We start from the raw sequence: 22554 nt of genomic DNA on the forward strand, positions 1-22554 counted from the left end.
CACCTGTCACAGACATTTAAGGCTTCACAACACCAAACAAGTCTCATGTCTTGGTACTAGCTTCCCAAGAGCTCTTGTCTTCTTCAGCTTACGTCTCGCTAGTCTTCGATGACATACGCTTTAACCCGAAATACTTGCTCCATCATGTGTTGGAGCTTTAGAGGGCCTGCTTGATGAACACGTTGGGACTTCATATTTGGGTGCCTGAGTATCGAGTCTCGTTCAGCGGGGATATGTGTATGTAATGTCACGTCTTTTCGTAAGAGTCCATGTATTAAATCGTATTGTGTCCTTCTATACATACGTACAAGAAAGAAAGAAAAATTACAGATGCTGGAAAACTAAGCTAGAGACCGGGTTGGAGTCACCCGTGACGGAAACGCTCAGAGATTAAAATCGATTAAATAGAGAAGATGGTGAGGGGGAGCATTTAATCGTATCATGCATGCAGGTGCCACGTGCACGGATACATGATTGGCTCTCAAACAGCGCTTTCAGGCTCATCGCCAGCAACACTGACATAATTCCCACCATTTCGAGAGCTGCCCCCATGTGACATTCGCAATGGTGGCTCGTACATTTTATAGTAATCCACTACCTCGCCGTCAAGCATGCCAGACCCGGGTTTCCGAGTACGGAATACAGGTGCAGAATCAAGCCAAAAATCGCGGCAATTAGTCACTAAGCCACGGGAGAAGGGGTTCTTTTGACGGGTTGAGCGGCCTTGCGCTGTTGCGAAGAATGTGTCGAGTCCGAGTAGGCCCATCCATTGTCCTAGGAAACCGCCTTTACGTCCGTGGTGATGGCCGTGGCCGTGGCCATGACCACCAGCAGGGGGGGCTCCTGGTGTTGGGCCGTGACCGGCACCGGTGAGACCTGCGGCAGCTGGGTTAGGGGTTCCGGCTACAAGAGCGGATGTGATGGCTTGTGAGGCTCCGCCGGCTGTACTGATTGAGCCTCGCATGTTTTCGAACGTGGTTTGGTTTCTGGAGATTTGCACTAACTGGACGCAGCAGAGCATCGTGACCCATACTAATTGCAGAGCGGCCCAGAAGGTGAGGAAGAGGGTGAAGGTATCCTTAGATATGATTGTGCAAAGGTTATCGTTGATAACATTACATGAGAGCGTTTCTGGGGCGGGAAGAACTTCGATATCTAATATCAATGTTAGGCATGGTCTGCATACTTTCTGCGGAGGACTTACAGCGAATTACTAGCTGAATAAAGAACAATATAGCAACTTCCAAAGACAATATGTAGATAACGAAGTGTCGTAAATTGTTGGCGCCTACACAGTTGTAGATCCATGGACAATGACTGGACAATGTTAGTCACACGCTTGACAGCCTGAATCTAGAATACTGACTGATCATGTTTGGCGACACATCGCGAGCATCGTCGACAGTGCTTGCTTCGCACAGGCTTGCGAACCATGCAGTGAATGCAGAAATGTTCTTCGTTGAACTTCCAGTTATCGACAAGCTCGCGCATGGTTTCCCTTTGCTGGTTTCGGCTGCTGAGCTTCGGGATATAGCCAGGATCTTCAGCCATGGAGAATATATAGAAATAGGTCGTAGTGACTGCAAATACGGCAAAGAGAACATTGAGAATGGGGTGTGTAGACCATGTCACTGCTTATATGAGTCTCCGATCCTATGTCTCGCATTCTCAAGGGAAAAAACTTACCGGGAAGTACACGGAAGAGATATGTAACATTAACCCAGAAAAGGCTCGCCGCAAAGACACCAGCTAGATACGGCTATAAAGCTTGGTTAGCCATAGAAGCAGAGCAGAACCAAAGAAGCTTACTGTTTTCTGCAAGACTCGAAATTCTCCAGGGCCATTGTTGGCAACTTGTTGAGCGGCGTAATGCATACCAAAAATAAAAACCGCAGCCACTGGAAGCCCAATGTAGATCGCCAAATTGCTCAGTAACCAAATGGCAATAAACATCGTCAGGAATGGCCACAGAAAAAAGTATTTCGTGAGGACACTCTTATTGTGCACAAACATGGTCATGCCCATGGGGAGGGTTTTCAAGTTGCCACTCTTATCGTAGCCGTAATCATTCAAGGCTCGCTGCCAGACTCGAAGTGACCTCATTTCACTGGCCACGGTAGACGGAGATTTCCCATCTCTGGTATTTGCGAATCGATCCGCGCCATACTCGAGCACCTTTTGAACACACATATATGACCCTTTTACCAACGCCCAATGTAATGGCGTCAGACCTCCTTCATCCGCCGCATTCACATTTGCGCCCCATTGAAGGAACAGATCCACGCAGACCGGAAGTCCTTTGTATGCCGCCCACATCAAGCCAGTATGTCCCTGGGGGTCCGGGATATCAACGGGTATACCTTGGTGTAGTAGCAAGAACACCAAATAAGCATTTCCGTCAATAGTGGCCAAGTGCAAGATATTGTAACCCTGAACGTCGGTGAGAAGAGGATCGGCGCCTCGTTGCAAGAGTAAATCGACTATATAGTAGTGACATCTCTGTGCAGCCCACATGGCCGGTGTTGCAACGGACTCGCCTCCTTTTGCGTTAACATCTGCGCCGCAGTCGAGCAGGAACCGACACATTGCATACTGATTATTGATGGCTGCCCACTAAGAAATCGGACAATTAGGACAAATATTCAAGCCCGGGGGGTCATTGACTCACGTGTAATGGCGTAATACCCTCTTCATCTTTATATTTGGCATTGAATCTCTTCGAATCAAACAATTTTTGCATGGCGCCAATTTCGCCTAAACGCGCCAACTGCATGATATCTGATTCAATGGGCAGCGGAGGTCTGCCGGTTTCTCCTGCGCCATTTCCATTGCCATTACCATTACTGGCAGTCATGCTCTTGAGCTCGACGCCGTCTGTCGTAGGTTGTGGCGGCGCCACGGAAGCTTTCCCGTTCATCGATATTGTTTGCATGCCTGGATTCGGCGCCGGGGTGCCATTTGACTGACCAACCGAGGTGGATGAGGACATTTTCCGGTATGTTTTCTTTTTCTAGATAAGGGCGGAGTCGATCGTCAAGGAGGAGGAGTTCGATTTTGCGCTTGCAATGGAAGGGCACACGGTATCAAGATCGGATAAGTGGCTTGCCGCGCAGGAGGAAATTTACATCAATGGATCGCCAAAGTAACGGACATAACATTCATAAAAAAAAGACGAAGAGAAAGAGGCGAGCATCAAGCTTGCGAAAATGGTCAGTGGCAGAGAAAGAACGATGGCTGTTGAATGATTTATCACCGCGGGCTGAACGGCGAGCGCTAACTCTTTACTATTTGGTCGGAATTGCGGTAGCCTGCCTGTGGCTGAGCCGTCGCGCTGAGGCTTAGCGGATTCATTATCCTGAGTGAGTATATATTAATACTATTTCTGCTGTCGAAAATGATGATTCCATGTATAAGTATCAAAAATCGCTATAGATGATCGTAACTAATATACACTGATGAAGCAGACAAGATATAGTACATGCAATGCGTATATTCACGAGATTGCTTCAATATATGTTCATTTATGGCTATCTGGACAAATTCTTGACAAAATTCAAGAATAATGAATCGTCTGGTGTCGAAACCAGTTGCAGAAGAATGTGCGACAGAGGAGGCCGAAATATGCAAGATGTAAAGTGCGGGTATAGAAACGAACCAAATCCAAAATTATGCCTGAACCTCGGCGGCTTCCGTTGTAGGAATATTTGAAGCGCCAATGCTTGTATTCTTGTTACTCTCCGTCGGTGCGGGCGTCCCATTGAGTAGATTGTTTTGACATAGTAGTGCATGTGCATCGACACGTAGATCAAAATCTGTAAGAAAACAAAACGTGATTTCAAGCCGGGTAAGTTCGCGCTCTGCTACACCACCGACTCGGGCGAAGCGAGCATGAGGATAACTCAGATCTTCCAATGCCTTCATAGCCACTCGGAGAGCGGCAAGCACCAAACGATGGACATTGCGGGGAGTGACGAACAGGGCCTTTTCCGTAAACACCATTCTCGTAATGTAAAGGCTCGCTGCAAGATAAACAGCAGTCGACATGGGGCAGTATTTGTGGAGGCGAAGAAGATAATCCTCCAGTGAGATGGGTGGAGCTTTCTTCGAGTAGAATCTTTTCACCAAAACATTATGCTGGATCACTCCGGCGGAAGGAGAGCCCGCAGAGGCGTCGCTTGCACAGTGTAACTCGGTAATACTGACAGTCGGCATCTGTTTCTCGGCGATTATATCCTGATTTGGGTCCTCCGAGCTCTGAGGCTGCTGCTGTGCATAAGGCGTCGTAGGGACATCTCCGGTAACACGCGCCAATTCCGTCAAATGAGCCGTCATTGCTTTCAATGCGTCGATCGCAGGCAATTGGAATACCGGCGCATCTCGTTCGTCAATCGGAGACGCTCCGGATTGCGCGTTTTCATGCTGGAGGAGCTCCTTTGCACCATCATGCTCTGTCTGGACGGTCATTGTGGAGGGAGTTGGAGGTGCTCAGCGGTCAAAAATTGAGGATATCCAAGACGAGAGTATCCTGAGTACACCTGAGACTACAGGCGCACAGTGATATTCTGAATAAACCTCTCATTGTCCTCTGGCTTGAAATCTGAACACCAGTACCGTCCGCTGAACGATCTAAGGTAGAAAGCAGTAGACAGAAAGTCGATTTGAAATCGTTATAGCCGTGGTCGTGGTAGCATCGAGGGTCGCGGCGGTAGATATGGGTATGTTCTAGATTGGCGATTATCTCGTCGTTAGCATGAGGGGGTGGAAAGACTCCGACTCCGATTAGAACAGAGAAGGCGACAGCGGTGCAGTAGTCAACTCACAGAAATGTGGCAACAATTGAACAGGACGTCCACAATCGGTGAAAAACATGATCAGTGATCCACACGCGATAAGGAGGTTGTCCGTCAGATTGTGTTCTGTTCTCTTCTCCAATTCTGGCTGTTCCCCTCTGCTGAAGGGTCCAACCCGATTCGGGTGATCCACCTTATCTTTCAGACCAATCACAACACGTGATCCTCGAATCGAGTCAATTGCATTTACCCGCTCCCTCTCTCCTTAACAACTTCTAGTCCAACAACACTCTCGATGCTGCGACGAGCAATTATCATTGTCATTTATCTATCTACCTATTTTGAGTAAAACACACTCTCTTACAAAGGAAAAGCAACCATGGTCAGCAATGTCGTACAAACCAAAATCCATCTCACAGACGCCATCACTCGTAACATGACAACCGAGCGCCTAACGATTGACACCAAATTCACAAATCATACAAGCCGTGTGCCATCATGACCTCGATATCATCGAACAATCTAGGAACAATTGGAAGGATGCATGATTATCGGTAGTAGGATTGCCTCCAGTTACTTCCACCATGTCTCTCGCGAAGAAAGGGAGCAGGATCCAGGGGGTCCTGCGTGTTGCGCCTAGCGCGCGCATTCTCAATAACTCTCTCGCTCTCCTCTCTCACACGACGATTCTCTTCTTGTATCACGTATGATGGAGGAGTAAAGTTCCGTCGTGCAATAACGGTCGAGTGGCGGCGGAAGCCTCCCATGTCTTCCGCTGTGTCTCCTGCTCTTTCTGGCGGTGCTGTTATCATCGGTCTACTTTCCCTGACTGTGTTTGTAGGACGCCGTGTCAAGGTACCAGCGCCAGCACCACCAGCGCGGCCGCTTATCAACACATGACGCACGTCATTGGCCAGATTTTCAATTTCCCTCCGCTCTCGAATTGCATCTTCCATACGGCGTTGTGCCTGAAGAGCTTCTAGTCGAGCATTGAGGTACTCACGATCTCGTCGGCGGCGTAATGTGCCTTCCACCTCTGGAGTTCGAGGTCGAGGTCGATAGGGCTCGTCGATTGTATCGTTTTCATATGACTCATCTTCTTCAAACTCCGTTACTACTTCAGACGAAGAAGAGGAAGAGGAAGAAGGAAAAGTAGCAAAGGTGGAGAAATGATCATCAAGGTCACTTTCTGGTCGCCGGCCACCAGTCATCTCGATTCTCACTGGGTCCGATTCAGTTTGATGTATAGAAACTGGGTGCCGCCTGGCTGGTTCGGGCTCAAGTTGGTGTATAGAGATTGGATGTCTTTCTGCCCCCGGCTCATTTTGGTGAACATAGACCGGATGCTGCCTCACCCGAGGACGCTCTTCCACTGGAGTTCTCGGTCTTGGAGGCCTGGCCGGCCTAGGAGCGGGTGCTGTCGCAGGTCGAACCCACTCAACTGTTTCTCTAGGTGATCTATCAATGACCAACGGAGTACTGACGATCCTTCTGTGATCGGCTTGCTCTGGAGGTCGAAAAGGATCGCGCATGGGGTCAGGTTGAGTCGACAGTGGCGGTTGCGCTTGAGGATGACTGGTAGCCTGTTGGTCTCTATGGCTACGGGCCTGATCGTCGTGCGCCTTTCCGGTTCTCTCTTTGGAGAATGGACCACTCAAGACTTTCCAGATACTGTCTTTTGATGTTTTGGTTGTTGACTGACGACGACGTGGGGTTTCGGGGGATACGACTTTGGACGACTCCTGATACCGTTTCTCGACGTCTTCGTAGCGCGTGAGGCTACATGTGCGACCGTTGCGGCTTCGAGAACAGTAGTATGTGGTTGTTTGAGATCGTTCAGCGTCACCAACAATACGTTTTGTTCGCTTGACTAAACACATTTCAACTTGATTTCAAACTTTGGCTTGCTCGAATAGCAGGTGATCCTATTAGATGACATGATCAGACACGGTCATTTAACTTGTTAGAAGTTTAGGGGGAGAGGCCACCACCAAGAACTTACCTGAGGTTGTAAGCCTTGTCAGTTATTGATGTGAATCTTCATGACTTCTTATTGTGTTGAGGCGCACCGCCGCTTATATAGTGTGGCTTGATGAGGCTTGAGCATGCGATTTTTAGGTAGCTCTCTCACATGCTTCACGTACAACCCAAAATTATCAAGCATTGCTTGCTAACCCATCAGGCTAATTTCAGCCACACTAGCTTCGGGTATAACGGTCTGTTGGTATCGTAGATGGTACGAGCCGTTGCATGCAAAATTCTCAAGATAGGTAAGTAAAGGTGAGCATAAATGTTTCCTGCTCTCAGTTCCTCTCCACTTTTCGACCTGAGTCTAGCAGGGTTGTATATTTTCTCGGAGGATTTTAGTGTAGCATGAGAGAATCCAACGGATGATTCGATTCGCATGTCACGGGAAAGCCGCTACTAATCTCATGGAAGTCGTCAGCCGGCCCCAACAGTATGATGAAGCACGTCTTTACTACCATGCCCTTAGTTAAAAGCATAAGAGAAATTTCAGAGCTATAAAAAAAAATAAGAATAGAAAAAAGTATATGCAATTATGTCACACGATCTTAGTGCTACAGACTAAGTAGTGAATACGTACTGATTTCAGCTGCCTACTGCCTGCCAAGCTACCATAGTCACGTCCAGCTTTGCGCCTAGACAGGGGGCCCAAGCAACGATTAAAGTTGCATAAAGGAATTTAGAGGCTCTATCCTGCATATGCGTCTGTACGACGGTATGCAGTCGTGCTATGCAAGTACGGAGTAATAAGTATGAATGTATGCCTAGCGGCCCTAGGCAAGGGTCCAAAAGATCACAGACTTAGCTCGGATGGGTTTAGAGGGAAGCGAATTAATAACAATTCTATAGGTGACCTCCACCAAGGCTGACAAGCTGAGTGCCTTAGTCGCTTTAGTCAAGACGAAAAAAGTCAGTGCAGTGGCGAGTATCCTCAAGGCACACACTGACTAGGGACTACATAGTAAGTGTGGCACATGCCCCCAACTTCAGTTGGTCAAGTCATGTGGCTTGACTTCCACTTGAGTACGATATGTGCAAGGAATAGGATTCAGCTGCAAGCCACAGTTTGCCAATTCGTAAACCGTCGAATGAGTCTAGTCGTGAGATACTATGTAGGAGTAGGAAGAAAAAATAAGCTCGGACTCATGCAGGTCCGCTGCGGACTTTGACTTGGGCGACGGGCCGTTGCATACGAACTGGTGGCTGGGTCTGGTCTATCAGACTACAATACGAACTGAAGAGCTTGGGCGCTCGGATATTACTTCTAAGCAGGTCAGTGACGTTATAGTAAGTACTAAGAAAAGTTTTTCTGCGCCTTTTGGCCATACAGAGTGAGCGCAGATGGTGAAGGTGTGGCGCAGTTGGGTATACGCAACACAGCCACAGCCCATCGACTCAAGCTGCTTACTGAAGTATTCTCTTCGGACTTTCGGTGTTTACTGATTAGAAAATAAAGAGCGAGTCCAATTTTGAAAATGGTAGTCTAGGCTTTTCGCCAAGTATCTTCGGATATTAATAGTATCACCATGTACCGTCTTGCAGACTGGACTATGACTTGAAGCTCTTTACTCGCGAGAACCTGGCTTCATGGTTGTATTGCCACGCTAAAGACGTCACTGAGCGTTCGATTATTTGACGAAAACTTCCGTGCAGCCCTATACATTGTTGAATAATGGTCATAGTTGCATTCACGATATGAAGACCTCCTTGCGAAGGCATTGAAGTCACTCAGCCGCAGGTATCTAGTCTAAACATCATGTCTCGATCACTCCCTTAGATAGTTCCCCGGAAGAGCTTTCAGTATCTCGGCATGGCGAGAGACCAGAGTTCTGGAGAGTAATGTTTCTCTCAACTAAGCCAGTCTAGACCTCAGGTTTTGAGAAATAACGAATTCATACAACATGCATGAATGGCCAAGCTAGAATCACGACAGTCCCCACTTCTCCATAAACTTATCATGAGACCTATCTGGCTCCACAAGGACATTCAGATTGACGTGCTCAATATCTTTCTGGATAGCTGCAAGTTCTCTCTCGAGATCACTAAGATGTTCTTTTTGGGTGACATCAACTAATGATGGCTCTGCATGCGAGTCAGCATGTAAAACAGACGTTAGAAGCTCCTTCGCCTCGTCACTAGGGCCGAGAGACTCATAAAGTGGCATTATAGCCGCCACACTCAGATTGTGGTGGAGGATATCAGCCAATTCTGCCCGCTTCTCTAGAGCTAGCTCATTTGCGGATAGGGAAGCTGAGGGCGAGATGCCGAGGCGTCGTAAAAAGCTTTCCAAAGACTGCAAGGATTGAGTGACGTTTGAGCTTCGCGGTTGTGAAGCTTTGATAGGTGAAGATAGGGAAGATTGCCTGCGGTGTGCCTTTTTGGTTTGAATCTGTTCTGCTTCTCTGCTAGCCACTTCTTCCTTGAAAAGAATAGACAATTGATCCAGAGTGTCGCGATGCGATTGACGGTATTGCATACTAGCAATTTCTTGTTCGGTTGAGCGTGTCATCTGCGAAAGGACCTGCAGGATCTAAATAGCATAAACAACAGGCTATCAATGGGGTCACATGCGGATACATACCGAATCCAGGTTCTCTTCCAATGAGTGAGCGAAAAACTGCTTGTTCCTTCGCAATTCGCCAAGCATAGGCTGTCCAAACTCTTGTCTGGCAGACATCTCAGACAGGACTTCAATCTCCGAATATAGCGATTCCAAGTCTTCCTCTAATGCAATCTTCACATCCTTGCTTCCAGATACATCCGCCATGACTTCAGTATCCGACAAAATTACCTCGAGATATAATCGGTCTAATCGACAACGAATTTCTTCAGAGGTCAATCTCGAAAGAACGGATATCAAATCCAATGCCCGTTTCTCCATTTTTCCGTCTGCCTCTGTCGACTCCGAATCCGCCATGATTCTTTCCGCTGTGACAAGGACCTCGTCATCATCCACTAGTTTTGAGCTTATGCTTTGTAGCAGCTGCTTTCTTTCTGCCTGCTTTTGTTGTTGATATTCCTGCATTCTGATTTCAAAATCATTCTTTATGTCTTCAGACTAAGCGATATGAGTCAACTCAATATGATCAATGCGAATATGCTTTGAAGATTGGTCGAGCGTACCATAGCTTTTAATTTTTGCTTTTCTAACAAATGTTGCCTGCTCAGCGCATTTATGTATCGGTCCTGATTTCGATCGGCCGCTCGACTGCCAGTTTGTAGCCGCTCGGTGATTTCCAATTGAGACTTTAATGTCGAAACCTGTTTCGCACAAGTTGCAGTTGATAATTTTAACGTTGCGGTAGCTTCGCGAATCTCTTCTTCGGTGAGGGCTCGCGTGGATGTCAAATCGGATTGTCGGAGAAGGGTCTCTAGTACCCCAGATCGTTCTAAGCTCTTCACTCTATTGCTGTTAGTGTGTATTATTCGTACCTCGTAGTGCCAGGGCATATTCACAAAGCAACTTCATCCTTGGAGAGCAATGTGCTAGAACTGATATGCTCCATGACCCACTGAGCATTGGTTCTGCCTTGTGGTGATCCATCGTCCAGCTCGACGGCGATAGCCTCTTTTTTGAATTTAATGTCATGATCCTGAAGAGCTGCGGCAAGTAGAGCGCTCGCTCTAGAGAGGTCTTGCATTGTTCATGAATTGTAAAAGCGTAAAGTAGTAAGAAGGTGAAGTTGTTTATGTTGATGCAGCTGCAAACTCCACTTGCCCCAGCTCCACCAATTTAGGCTGATGAGGAAGGCGCTGATCATCTCCCGCCATTCATTTCTATTCTTTTTTTATTCTCAATCTTTTATTTCCCCATCTTTGATATTATTTGTGACTAATTTACCGACCTGAAGAAGAAAACATTCAATCAGATGATGTACGGAGATCCACATCGACAGCAAAGTATGATTGAGGCGGCTAGAAGCGGCGAGGGGCAACAATCATGGAACTCGCCGAACCCATTGCGCAATTTTTAATCCCATAGTACTACCTACTTCTTTTCACATTTCTTGAATCAGCCAGACAGACCAATTATAACAAATATCAATTTCATTCTCTTTGCGCTCATCTCCTTGATATCCTTACGAATATCACTATTGAATCAAGATGGCTTCGCAATCGGTCGTCCCTCCTGGGGTGCTGAACAGCATCACAGAACACATCGGAAACACGCCACTTGTCCGATTGAATCGCCTACCACAGAGCTTCGGCATTGAAGCCACTGTTTATGCAAAACTCGAATACTTCAATGCCGGCGGCAGTGTCAAAGATCGTATTGCTCTCCGCATGATCGAGGAGGCCGAGAAGTCGGGCAGGATAAAACCCGGAGATACATTGATTGAACCTACAAGTGGCAACACGTAAGACTTACCATTGTGCTGCCTATGACAGATTTTAAGAAGGATAACTGACGATTTGTTCAGTGGTATTGGTCTGGCGCTTGTGGCAGCAGTCAAAGGTGAGCTCTTGAAAACGAACTGTCTGCACAGGTGCTAATTAAATAGGATACAAAACCATCATCACCCTCCCCGAGAAAATGTCCGCCGAGAAAGTCTCCGTACTCAAAGCTCTCAATGCCAACATCATCCGTACTCCCACACAAGCCGCATACGACTCTCCCGAATCCCACATCGGAGTTGCGAAGCGCCTCGAGAAAGAACTCCCCAACGCGCATATTCTCGACCAATACAGCAACGTGAATAATCCACTAGCGCATGAACTCGGTACCGCGCAAGAAATCTGGGCTCAAACAGAGGGCAAGATCACGGCGGTTGTCGGCGGTGCCGGTACTGGAGGTACCATCACCGGTATATCAAAGGGCTTGAAGAAACAGAATTCCGCAGTCAAGGTCATTGCTGCGGATCCACAAGGCTCGATTCTCGCGCTTCCTGCATCGCTGAATGTTGAGCATGAGAATGAGCCGTACAAAGTCGAGGGTATTGGTTATGACTTTATTCCTCAAGTCCTCGATCAGTCTGCGGTTGACAAATGGTATAAGACGGATGATAAAGAGTCTTTCCAGTACGCTCGACGATTGATCGCCGAGGAGGGTCTTTTGGTCGGAGGAAGCAGTGGAAGCGCCATCGCTGCGCTTGTCAAAGCACACCAGGATAATCAAATCTCCAAGGATGATGTCGTAGTGGTTATCTGCCCGGACAGTATTCGTAGCTATCTCACCAAGGTATGTCAATTTAAACTTTTACAGTTAATGGCAACGACTGACAAGGATATAGTTTGCCGATGACGACTGGCTAGCTGCCAATGATCTACTTCCTACTGTGCCATCCGAACTCTCAACTACCACATCCGAAACACCTATAACTCGCGAACAAAAGGACGTCTTCGCCAACGGCAAGGTCAGCTCTTTGAGACTCAAACCCGTGACTACAGTCCGAGCGAATGACACCTGCCAAGCTGCAATCGAACTCATGCGCGAGAAAGGTTTCGACCAACTCCCTGTTCTCACCGCTGATGGCAAGAAACTCGCGGGCCTCGTCACATTGGGTAATGTCTTGAGCTGGATTTCCCGCGGCCGCGCTGCAGGCAAGAGCCCCGTTTCAGAGGTCATGTTTGACTTCTCAAAAATACCGGAAGTCGTCACCGATTCTAGATCGTTGCAGGCTGCCTCCAACAAGACAGACGGTCAGGCTGCCCAAACTAAGAATCGCAATAAATTCTTTGAGATTACCTGGGATACATCTCTCAGCGTACTCAACCGATTTTTTGAATGGAATAGTGCGGCGATTGTGACTGAGCGTGACGAGCAGGGAACGATCAAGCCTGTTGCAGTCGCGACCAAGGTTGATTTGCTTACCTGGTTGTTGCATCAGAGCAATACCAAAGCCTAGATATGTTTGTACTTCGTTTGCTGATGATTACTATGGGGTGATGTTTCTTTTATTAATAGCCGGGGTTTGTTTTGCTTGTTCGTCATTGGTACTTATTTGATAGACTATAGAATATGTACAAAGAAATGGATTAGGACGATAATGGACGTTTAAACGAGATCTCCAGGCTAATTGTGCCTTTGGTATACCGACCGATTTTCGGCAGATCTCGCTTGCGATACGCCGCGCACGAAGCCCAGTCTTTTCTCAGCTATGATATAATCCCTGGACGAGCTTCATGACAGGTACGACGCCTTGGTTCCGTCTTCATAGCAATGGCTGGAATTTGACGCTCGATGCTATAGAAAAACGGTTCACAGTACCAGTCCAAAGAGCTGGAGCCGAGTGCCTCGACCCAGGACCGTTCTTGGATTCCGAAATTTCACGTATTATGGCCGAACATCGAACCCTTCACAGACACGACCCAATCCATTCTTCCCACTTCCGGATTCCATTCGTACTTGTATCCTTTTCATTCTCGGCCGTGGCAAATCCACCAACAACATCAACCTTGACACCAATATCATCCTCCAACCCCCGAAACGTAAACACACCACCATTTCCACCCAAAACCTCATCCTCATCCTCATCATGCTCAGGACCAGCACTGGCATCCAGCAATCCCTTCTGACGCGTCTGTCGAATCCGATCGATCTCCGACTCGAGTTTCTGCTTAACGGATCCCGGTGGCAGGGCCGTGAATAGATCTTGCTTATTGGCAGCCACTAATATCGGAGTCCTCGCCCCGGCTTTCACGGACGATTTCCCTTTACTCAAGATCACTTTCTGTAGCACGAGGAGGACGTCGTATAAGTAACCCGCATAATCGCGCAAATTCTCCGCTCCCTCCGCTAGAGATGCAGCATCCACGAAGAAGATAATTCCTCGCACGGATGATTCTTTCTTATTCTTTGAGCTGAGCTCTGCTTGTAGTTGAGTCAATTGCGCGGATCGCAATTTACCGTGGCCCGGTGTGTCGCGCAGGATGTATTTGACAGCATTTCGTTTAGCGTCGGGGAGACTGGGGTCGTTCACGGAGCGGTAGCGATTGGAGAATACGGGGATGGAGGGGGAAAGAGTCACGGTCGTAGATGTGGATGTTTGAGAGGTGTGGGTTGCAGTTGATGGTGTTTTGGTTTTGAGGAGAGAAGCCGACTCGACCTGTAGAAACACATGTTAGAGGTTAAACGAGCTGTTACTTGAATTGAGAACATACCAACGACAGAAAAGCAGTCTTTCCAGATCCGCTCGGTCCAAGTAACACAAAGGTAGACAGAGACTGACTCGCTACTTTGCGATAGAAGGATAGGTGCAAGAGAATAGGAAGACTGAGCGTAGCGACGAGGGCCAGCAGGATGGCAATTGGGTTGCCATCGAGGAGAGTAGTGGCGATGGACTCGAGCGAAGCCTTCCAGTCTGCGGGGAAGTGATCCATGATATAGTCGAAAAGTGGCCGGCGGGCGGACCACGCGTCTGTTGCACTATCGTTACTAAATCTTCAGTTGGAAATACGTAGTCGAGGTATGTAGAGGACTGACATGCGTAGCGGATGGGAGACTCTCCGGTGGCCTCAGCAGCCCTAATTCTGGTATGTAAGGCGGGCCCGGAGCCCCCTGAGAGCCAATCACCTTCTACCCTGTCTCTTGTTTGGCATTCAAGGGCATACACAACTACGTACAATCGCCCGGTAATTCAGCCAGGAGCTTTATCAGGATGCTCTTCTACCTTGTACCGTTTGTGAACGCGTTCGTGTAGTCGTTTTCAATCTAAACTCGCCGACCAAGTATACACTACCGCGATCTAGAAGGCAGGATGAAATTGGCCAAAGCAACCTTATTTCTCGCATTCATAGCTCTCCCTCTAGCAGTCTTTGCTGACGTGGAATTTGTAGAGCCCGGCGCGGGTTCAACTGTCAACAGTGATGACATATTGACTGCCTACTGGAAAGATTCTGGAGATGCGCCCAGTCTCCTCGACCTTCATGACTATGATCTCTTCCTATGTGCTGGGGGTCCTGATATTGAGTACTCGGTTTGTGAAATTAGATTCTGACATATGAGCTGGCACGGACTGACGTATGAATGTATAGGAGGACCTAGCGCTACTTGTACTAAATGGTGTTTTCGACAGAGGTTATTCTGTCTCTTTTCAAATCCGACCTGACCTTGGCCCTGAATACCCAGATGCCTAGTATGAATCCCCATCAGCCCTTCCAGTTCCCCACTGACATGATGTCTAGTTTCCTCAAGATGATATCTAGAGGACCAAACAACATAACAGTCGTCAACTATTCCGAGCGATTCTCCGTAACCGGGATGACGGGCGCATTCTCAGAGTTGGTCCAATATGGACTATCGCTCACCGCAAACGACACCTCCGAATCCCACCAGGACCTGAAACTGCGAAAGAGACAGGTGGTCCCCGCGGCCATCGTCCCGGCCAAAGAAGTCTATGACGTTCCGTACCCCGAACAATCCAAGGGCTTAACCAAGTATGCCCCTATGGGCAAACGTCCGGCCACCACGATCACAGCAAAGAGCGGCCCCCCCCAGTTTCCGACGAGTACTTTCAGTGTAGCTCGCGCGTTCTTGCCAATTCCTACATGGCAAACTACCTTGACTGCTTCGAGGACCTGGGCCGATTCTCTCATTGAAAATCCTGTAAGTTTCGTTGCTGCTCGAGATGGCTCCCTGAAACGGTGCTTATTTTTGATCCGCGTAGGCAACCCCGGCGCCGCACCCCAAGAATGATATGCAAAAGTTTCTCAAAAGATGGGCTGACGAGGAATGAGATGCTAGCATGAGGCTCTGAGGTAAATCTGTCGTTGGACTGCTGGAATATTTGAGCAATAATTCTGAGAAAACTTTTTTGTCCACCTTGTATCTGTATGTAAATGAAATGAATATTGTGCAAAACTCTGTCCTGGCGACCTCAGACAGGAACCTTTTAGATACATCTAGTATCTCGTCCGCGTACTCATCTTCATCAAATTTGCTTCATATAGGCTATAACCATGTGTGTTCACCAGCGGTAATCACTATGCAAGGCTAGGAGTAGCAGTACCACTCGAAAGCTCCTTCGGGAAGAAAGAAATATTCTCGCGTAGAGCCACATATTCGCTGTCCGCATATCCGAGAACAGCCTGTATATGAGTGCTACGCACACCCTTGATCCGACTGATCTCAAGACTGCCATAATTCACAATAGCCCTGCCAACCTCTCGGGGCTCCTCGGCATGAGCCATGAAATCGCCATCGATGGCGGTCGGTGAACGCTTCTCCACGACGAATAGGCGCACTGCTTCCTGTTGGCCGAAATGGCCTTCGACGGCAAGGACACCTGCCGGGAGAAGACTGGCTTTCTTTTGTAAGGCGCTGAATGCGCCTTGGTCGATATATAGACTTCCATGAGGAGCGAGACCGTGCAGAACCCAGAATGAACGGGATTGAATCGGTGTAGCTGAGGGGATAAAGCGGGTATGCAGCGGAGGTAAAGAAAGACCAGAGATCGGCTTGTCTGTCAATTGCTGTGCCGAATCTGGCTGGGTACTTGTTTCGAACACAGGTAGTCCAGTCTGAGATTCCTGCAGATAATTCACAATATCATGCACATTGCCCGGCTTCGAACTTTTTGTAATAATAGTCGTCACGCCGGCACTAGTAGCAAGACGAGCAGCAACAATTTTTGTGCTCATGCCTCCGGTGCCTAGCGAAGATCCGGATGTCGAGACATCAGCTTCTAGTAATGAGATGTCGGAAACCACCTCGATGGGCTGTGCATTCGGATCGTGTCTCGGGTTGGCAGTGTATAGACAGTCCACATCAGTCATTAAAAAGAGATAATCTGCCCTGACCATGGCGGCGGTTATAGCTGATAGCGTGTCATTGTCTCCAAATTTGATTTCCTAATACGTGGATCAGCAAGATTTACAAACATGACATATTGTCGAATACATACTGCAACGGCAAGAGTGTCGTTCTCGTTGACAACGGGTAGTACACCCATGTCTAGCAGCTCTGAAAAGGTGTTTTGAGCATTTATATATTGTGTGCGCTGAAACATATGTTAGTTCGTGTCTCATATCCTGGAAACTCGGTGCATGTGCTCCTACATCTGCAATATCGCTTCTAGTAAGAAGAATCTGTGCGACAGGAATTCGGAGGTGCCCAAAGAGGCTATCCCACAAACTCATGAGCCGGCATTGACCGACAGCAGCAAGCGCCTGTATCATGCCAGTTAGCAAATAAAATTCATTCATTCAATTAGGTTAGTGACCTGTATCCGCGGCAGGTGCTTCGGCCTCTCATCGATATCCATTCTGCGCAGTCCAACTCCAATGGCACCTGAAGATACCAAAATGACTCTGTGACCATTCTTGCGAAGTTTTGCGACTGTCTCAACAATCAAGGATAATATAGATAGAATTGGTTCGTGTGTGCGTTCATCCACAATTGAACTCGTTCCTGTGACGCATTAGTATATAATTTCACGCAGTGCCGAGCAGCATACCTAATTTTATGACGATTGTCAAGCTCTGCGATCCATTGAATGTCTCCATTTTTGTCCAAAACAAACAAGAAAAGCAAATCTATGAATTCCGAGGAAGTGTACCAAGCATAGAGAAAATTAAGAAGAACACCAACAAAACAAAGTTTCGTCGTTTGCGGAGTAATATCGGACCAAATATTATTCTGCCAGAAGTCACCGCTCAATTTGTGTCCCGATTTCAGATTGTTTTTCTCCGCTGCTTGATTGCTTTTTTTCTGATTGTCACAGATCATATAAATACAGAAAAATGTCGGACTCAAACTCGCCAACGCCCGCCAAAGATACAGGTTATACACCAGGCGACGACTTCTCGACGCAATGGAGGAACATATTCTCCATTTTGACTGGCCGAATGACCCCCGAAGGACAAGAGCAATTCCGTCTTGCCAAAGACATTCGAAATGAGGCCGCAGATTGCAAGCGTTGTGAAGACCAGCGTGACTATCTTTTGCAATTCAGTGAGTCTACACATATATACACCCGGGAAATTGGGTAGGCTTTGTAGTTGCCGTGAATCTGTCAGCTTACAAATTGTCTAGGTCCTACTGTCAAATATCTAAGCGACAACATTCGCCAATTAGGCGGCGATCTCGGAAGTCATAATATCCATTGCCGGCGATGTACACAACGGAAAGCAGGCGGTTTCGACCCCGAGTTCGGTATTCAGATTTGCGCAAACGAGATGCGTGATCAAGGTCATCTGGAGGATACGATGGCACACGAGATGGTACATGCGTATGACCATCTACGATTTAAGTTGGACTGGGATAGTGATTTGAGACATGCGGCATGCACCGAGGTATTTCTTTCCTAATCTACTATCTCTCGGTCATGCAGCGAAAGGTCAATGTACTGACGGTGCTTTCCAGATCCGCGCTAGTTCTCTCAGCGGCGAGTGTCGATGGGCTCGAGAATTCTTCCGACGAGGTCAATGGAAACTCACGCAACAACACCAGGAATGCGTTCGAAGAAGGGCAATTCTCTCCGTACGCGCAAGACCGTTCTGCAAAGATGAAGCACATGCTGAAAAGGTCGTGAATGAGGTGTGGGAAAGTTGTTTCCGCGATACGCGACCCTTTGACGAGATCTATCGATGATTCGATCGATTCCATAAACCATTTACCTCGAATATACCCTGTACATTACTGCTTATGACGGCGTTTGATGACTCTCCCAATTGAAGCATATATAAATAGAAGACATAACTCAATTCCTGTCAGCTGAAATTGTGTACCCGAGACGCTTATCCTGCATAACTCCAATATCCCCGTACCCACTGAAAACCCTAAACTCCAACATAAAATGCAAAAATAAGTAACACAAAAAATATGCCTATCGGCCTTCTTTCTGGCTCGAGCTACGCTGCGTAGTCTTTTCTGTTTTGGCACAATGCTTCAAGATCCATGGATGCTGTTGGGCTTCGTCAATAGACATGCGCTTCTCAGGGTCTAGAACAAGGAGCTGTGAAGAAGTTAGCTAACTGTCAATAATCACAAACGAAGATTGAGAACCTACCCTCTTGATGAAGTCCCTGGCCTCCGGGCTGACAAATGAAGGGATTGTCATGTCGGCTCTGGTAATTCTTCGCTGAGTCATGACCGGAGTATCCTCAAACGGTGCTTCTCCGACCAGGAATTCATAAGTCAACACTCCGAGACTCCAAAGGTCGACTTTGTCGCTGTAAAAGTTCTCCTGCGATCCTCGCACCAACATCTCGGGAGGGAGGTAGTCGAGTGTTCCACACATTGTCTGTCTTCGGTTATTTGGCGCATGCACACTCCAGCCAAAGTCACTGATTTTGATCTCTCCATGAATACCAACCAAGATATTTTCCGGCTTGATATCTCGGTGAATAACGTGTTTCTTGTGTAGGTACTTCAGAGCAGCCGCCATCTGTGCAATATACTGAGCAGACTTCCACTCGGGAAAACGGTGCTCCTTGCGAAGATGTTTGTACAGTTCACCTTTGCCAGCAAACTCAAGGATGAGAAAGATTCGCTTGCTGTCGTGGAAATGACCATATAGTCGTAGCACGTTGGGATGTCTCAAGTTACTTTGAATTTCAATTTCTCTTCTGACCTGCTTCTGGACTCCTCCTTGCTGGAGCTCGGATTTGTGAAGCACCTTCAAGGCACAAATGAATCCAGTAGAGCGCTCTTTAGCGAGGTAGACGCGACCAAACTTTCCTTTTCCAAGGGCTTTGCCAATCTCAAACATGCCGAGGTGTAGTTGCTTAGGGGCTGGTTGGTCGTAGAGCACCGTGGCGCTGTGTTCAGATCGGCCCTGTTGCTCTTTGTTGGCAGGCGATCCAGCGTTTGCTTTTGATTCGGTTGTGTTTTGTAAAGCCATCTTGAGAAGCTGATTGCGGGCTGAGTTTGTTGCTGAAGGGTTTCCGGCACCCAAGCCAGTCAAAGACACAGCGGTTGACAAGGATCCCTTTGGTAAGTTAGCATATGATGACGAAGCACAGACCGCTGAATAGCTCCTAGTCAAGTCTTTACCTTGGCTTTGATGTGGCCTTTTGTTGTTCCATGGTGTTCATTCTCATCGTTGACCGACAGATGCTCGAACCGAGCTTCCAAAGTCTTCGTTGCCATCGTGGTGAGTAGAGAAGAGAAGATCTGCGGTGGACAAGGAACAAGAAGAGACAAATACAACAAGTGTTATGAGTGATAATCACTCATAGAGAGGTGGTCGACTGATGTGGGATTCCAGCTGGAGCTATGAGGAAGAGAGAGGTAGTTATAGAAAGAAGTGATATTAGAGGAAGGAACTGGGAAGGTATGTTTATTAGCGACGGGAAGCCAGCCATCGCCTGGGCAACGGCTCCCGCTGAGCTCGGAGGGTTAGCGCGGATCATCCATTGCGGGGCAGACATGAACTTATCGATGACTGCGACAATCACTGTAGGCTTCTTGTTCTTCTGTCTACATTTCGGATTATCAACTCTCGCGAACGACACAACAGACGCTACATATCCCATTGTTCAGCATGGCCACAGCCAACACCAGCAACTCAACGTCAACTCCACCAACCCCGTCAACCCAATGGTCATCGCCAAATGTTGAAACAAAGATGGATACGCGACCACAAACCTTTTTTCGAAAAGGTTTCACTATCACGACTCAAAAATTACCCATCCTCAAGGCGGGTCCCATCGAAAGCATGACGAACAGACTTGGAATCACCCCTCCGGAAATGATCTTCGGCGACAACTTCATAGCGATCGAGCACAACGCCAGTGGATGGGGCATAGCATTCAATACATTCGATGCTTTGGACAAAGTTGACAAGACTGGAGCCGCAATGCTCAAAGTTGCATACTCGAAGGAATGGCAAAAGAGCCGGTAGATATACTATTCTTTACAAACACTCTGAGTAGTAGGACTGACCGTTTCAAGGGAACACACCCACGACGGAATCAAAGAGGTTGTGAAGCCTTTCGACTGGTCGTATAGCACCGACTACAAAGGGACCGAGAAACCTGACGTCGCAGCACTCGGCCCATCCGACGTTGAAATCCCAATCGAGCTTCTCAAACGACCAGACCCAATCTTATTCTTCGATGATGTGATGCTCTACGAGGACGAACTGGCCGACAATGGTATTTCTATGTTGTCTTGCAAAATACGTGTTATGCCTGATTGCCTTCTTTTGCTTGCTCGATTTTTTATGCGCTTGGACAACGTTGTTTTCAGGCTCAGGGATACGAGGATATACGTAGATTTCAACAAAGCCGAAGTGATTAGAGATTACCAAGCTCGAGAAATGGGCTATGAAGATGTACGAAAGGTATGTAAATTCGATCTATGGACCCGAGTTGTTTTCCGCGCTAACAGTTGCTAGGCCCTGGCCAGCGGTCGCGAGGATGTTGCGGCAGTCATGAGGGATCCCAACAGACTCGCTCAAATTCTACCAATTGTTGATCATTCTCTGGAACGAACTGTTCTTCCCACTCAATAATCATTCGAGACTTGCAGTGATTCTCGTTCAGTGATTCAATATCAGTTGAATCCGCGATCGTGATTGGTGGGCTCCCGCGGGGTCAAACACTGCAAACATTTCCCAAGACCGCCGAGCAAATCATTTGACGCGCTGAATAATCTCTTTTTCTATGACTTCACCAGCCAACGCTGCGATCTTCACAGCTCTATTCATACAATCCTAAAACCAGCAGAGTCAAGATGTCAAGCAAATTATTTTGTCCTAGTTGCTCTTTGAGCTTACGATTGGGCGTGTTTGTGAAAGAACAGGTATTTGCATCAATTGATAATTTTCGCATGCCATCGTTCTAACTCGATTATCCCAAACAGTCCAAATCCGTACATACAATAAGCCATTCGTTGCCGACTCGCCCAGGATACATAATTACAGCAAAAAACAACACGATTTCTTCTAGACGATCCGAGGCGCGATCGGCGTTGATCCCTTCATGTCGAAACTTTTCGTCAACACCTGCCGCCAGTGCCAGCTCTGGCATACTAAAGAGCCTGACATCAGGAGGTGCAGCCGAGACATATGTATCCTATGGTTTTACGCAAAAATTGTACGAGGCTTGCTCGTCTCAAGCGGATTATGAGATCCCACAATTAGCCCTAAAAGGAGTCGAAGTACCGAAGACCGCCAATGGTGAGGAACTTGGAGTCGGAGAGGGATGGTGGTATAAAGGTAAGCTTAAGCAATCTTTTCTATATCTGCAGGTTTACTTATTTGAAACTCCTACAGAGCTCAAATTGCTTCCTACATTTTCCACATGGTCGCAGGTGACCTTTCTGCACATGTACCTGCTGACGGTCCGTATCCGCGCCCTACCATCGCCCGAAAGCGTACGAACCCACTCCCGCCATCTCTTCGACCACTTCTCGCACAACGCCGAACAACGCATGGCCACCCTCCACAACATCTCCAGCCGTAGCATCCGCAACAAATACCTCAAAGATCTCTTCATCCAATGGCGCGGCGTTCTTGCCGCCTACGACGAGGGACTCGTCAAAGGCGACGCAGTCTTGGGCGCAGCCGTATGGAGAAATATATGGAAAGCAAGCGGCACATCACATGACGGCCGCGACCTTGACTGGTCTCAAGTCGCTACTGTGGTGGCTTATATGCGTCGTGTGCTTTCGGAATTGGCCAAGACGAATGAAGCGGATTTGGTCTTTGATCTCGTGGGTACGGACTTTGTTGCTGCTGCTGTTGGAGGAAAGGAGAAGAAGGCTATATTCGGACCTAGGGGGGTTGATATGAAGCTCGGTGGGATGAAGTAGGGTGCCTCGTTATCTGTACTATAATACTTTCATTATGATGCA

General features: G+C 47.7%; 11 protein-coding genes across 11 annotated transcripts; 4 read left to right on the forward strand and 7 right to left on the reverse strand.

Moving 5' to 3' along the window:
- Positions 1–481: 481 nt before the first annotated feature.
- BHQ10_007224 (uncharacterized protein) lies at positions 482–2989 on the reverse strand (the record flags this gene model as incomplete). Its single annotated transcript, XM_040879897.1, has 6 exons — positions 482–1155; positions 1205–1317; positions 1367–1631; positions 1687–1759; positions 1810–2613; positions 2669–2989. 6 exons carry the CDS (start codon positions 2987–2989, stop codon positions 482–484), a joined length of 2250 nt encoding a protein of 749 aa, XP_040735728.1.
- A 677-nt stretch (positions 2990–3666) lies between these two features.
- On the reverse strand, positions 3667–4464 carry BHQ10_007225 (uncharacterized protein; the record flags this gene model as incomplete). The annotated part of the gene is made up of 1 exon (XM_040879898.1): positions 3667–4464. The coding sequence occupies one exon, from the start codon at positions 4462–4464 to the stop codon at positions 3667–3669; it is 798 nt and encodes a 265-aa protein (XP_040735729.1).
- An 874-nt stretch (positions 4465–5338) lies between these two features.
- Positions 5339–6670, reverse strand: BHQ10_007226 (uncharacterized protein; the record flags this gene model as incomplete). Its single annotated transcript, XM_040879899.1, has 1 exon — positions 5339–6670. One exon carries the CDS (start codon positions 6668–6670, stop codon positions 5339–5341), a length of 1332 nt encoding a protein of 443 aa, XP_040735730.1.
- Positions 6671–8739: 2069 nt separating this feature from the next.
- On the reverse strand, positions 8740–10456 carry BHQ10_007227 (uncharacterized protein; the record flags this gene model as incomplete). The annotated part of the gene is made up of 4 exons (XM_040879900.1): positions 8740–9345; positions 9397–9873; positions 9939–10218; positions 10272–10456. 4 exons carry the CDS (start codon positions 10454–10456, stop codon positions 8740–8742), a joined length of 1548 nt encoding a protein of 515 aa, XP_040735731.1.
- Positions 10457–10919: 463 nt separating this feature from the next.
- Positions 10920–12661, forward strand: BHQ10_007228 (uncharacterized protein; the record flags this gene model as incomplete). Its single annotated transcript, XM_040879901.1, has 4 exons — positions 10920–11173; positions 11237–11271; positions 11318–11994; positions 12047–12661. The coding sequence occupies 4 exons, from the start codon at positions 10920–10922 to the stop codon at positions 12659–12661; spliced, it is 1581 nt and encodes a 526-aa protein (XP_040735732.1).
- A 450-nt stretch (positions 12662–13111) lies between these two features.
- BHQ10_007229 (uncharacterized protein) lies at positions 13112–14135 on the reverse strand (the record flags this gene model as incomplete). The annotated part of the gene is made up of 2 exons (XM_040879902.1): positions 13112–13861; positions 13917–14135. 2 exons carry the CDS (start codon positions 14133–14135, stop codon positions 13112–13114), a joined length of 969 nt encoding a protein of 322 aa, XP_040735733.1.
- Positions 14136–14512: 377 nt separating this feature from the next.
- Positions 14513–15490, forward strand: BHQ10_007230 (uncharacterized protein; the record flags this gene model as incomplete). The annotated part of the gene is made up of 4 exons (XM_040879904.1): positions 14513–14731; positions 14790–14890; positions 14940–15360; positions 15422–15490. 4 exons carry the CDS (start codon positions 14513–14515, stop codon positions 15488–15490), a joined length of 810 nt encoding a protein of 269 aa, XP_040735734.1.
- Positions 15491–15737: 247 nt separating this feature from the next.
- On the reverse strand, positions 15738–17258 carry BHQ10_007231 (uncharacterized protein; the record flags this gene model as incomplete). Its single annotated transcript, XM_040879905.1, has 5 exons — positions 15738–16604; positions 16658–16753; positions 16812–16922; positions 16976–17163; positions 17210–17258. 5 exons carry the CDS (start codon positions 17256–17258, stop codon positions 15738–15740), a joined length of 1311 nt encoding a protein of 436 aa, XP_040735735.1.
- A 237-nt stretch (positions 17259–17495) lies between these two features.
- On the forward strand, positions 17496–18286 carry BHQ10_007232 (uncharacterized protein; the record flags this gene model as incomplete). The annotated part of the gene is made up of 3 exons (XM_040879906.1): positions 17496–17706; positions 17788–17975; positions 18086–18286. The coding sequence occupies 3 exons, from the start codon at positions 17496–17498 to the stop codon at positions 18284–18286; spliced, it is 600 nt and encodes a 199-aa protein (XP_040735736.1).
- Positions 18287–18580: 294 nt separating this feature from the next.
- On the reverse strand, positions 18581–19845 carry BHQ10_007233 (uncharacterized protein; the record flags this gene model as incomplete). The annotated part of the gene is made up of 3 exons (XM_040879907.1): positions 18581–18709; positions 18764–19684; positions 19750–19845. The coding sequence occupies 3 exons, from the start codon at positions 19843–19845 to the stop codon at positions 18581–18583; spliced, it is 1146 nt and encodes a 381-aa protein (XP_040735737.1).
- Positions 19846–20239: 394 nt separating this feature from the next.
- BHQ10_007234 (uncharacterized protein) lies at positions 20240–22512 on the forward strand (the record flags this gene model as incomplete). The annotated part of the gene is made up of 4 exons (XM_040879908.1): positions 20240–20595; positions 20650–20852; positions 21749–21916; positions 21974–22512. 4 exons carry the CDS (start codon positions 20240–20242, stop codon positions 22510–22512), a joined length of 1266 nt encoding a protein of 421 aa, XP_040735738.1.
- Between the last annotated feature and the right edge of the window lie 42 nt (positions 22513–22554).

The sequence above is a fragment of the Talaromyces amestolkiae genome (genome assembly GCF_001896365.1).
Source record: "Talaromyces amestolkiae strain CIB chromosome Unknown scaffold14.1, whole genome shotgun sequence".
Classification (NCBI taxonomy): Eukaryota; Fungi; Ascomycota; class Eurotiomycetes; order Eurotiales; family Trichocomaceae; genus Talaromyces; species Talaromyces amestolkiae.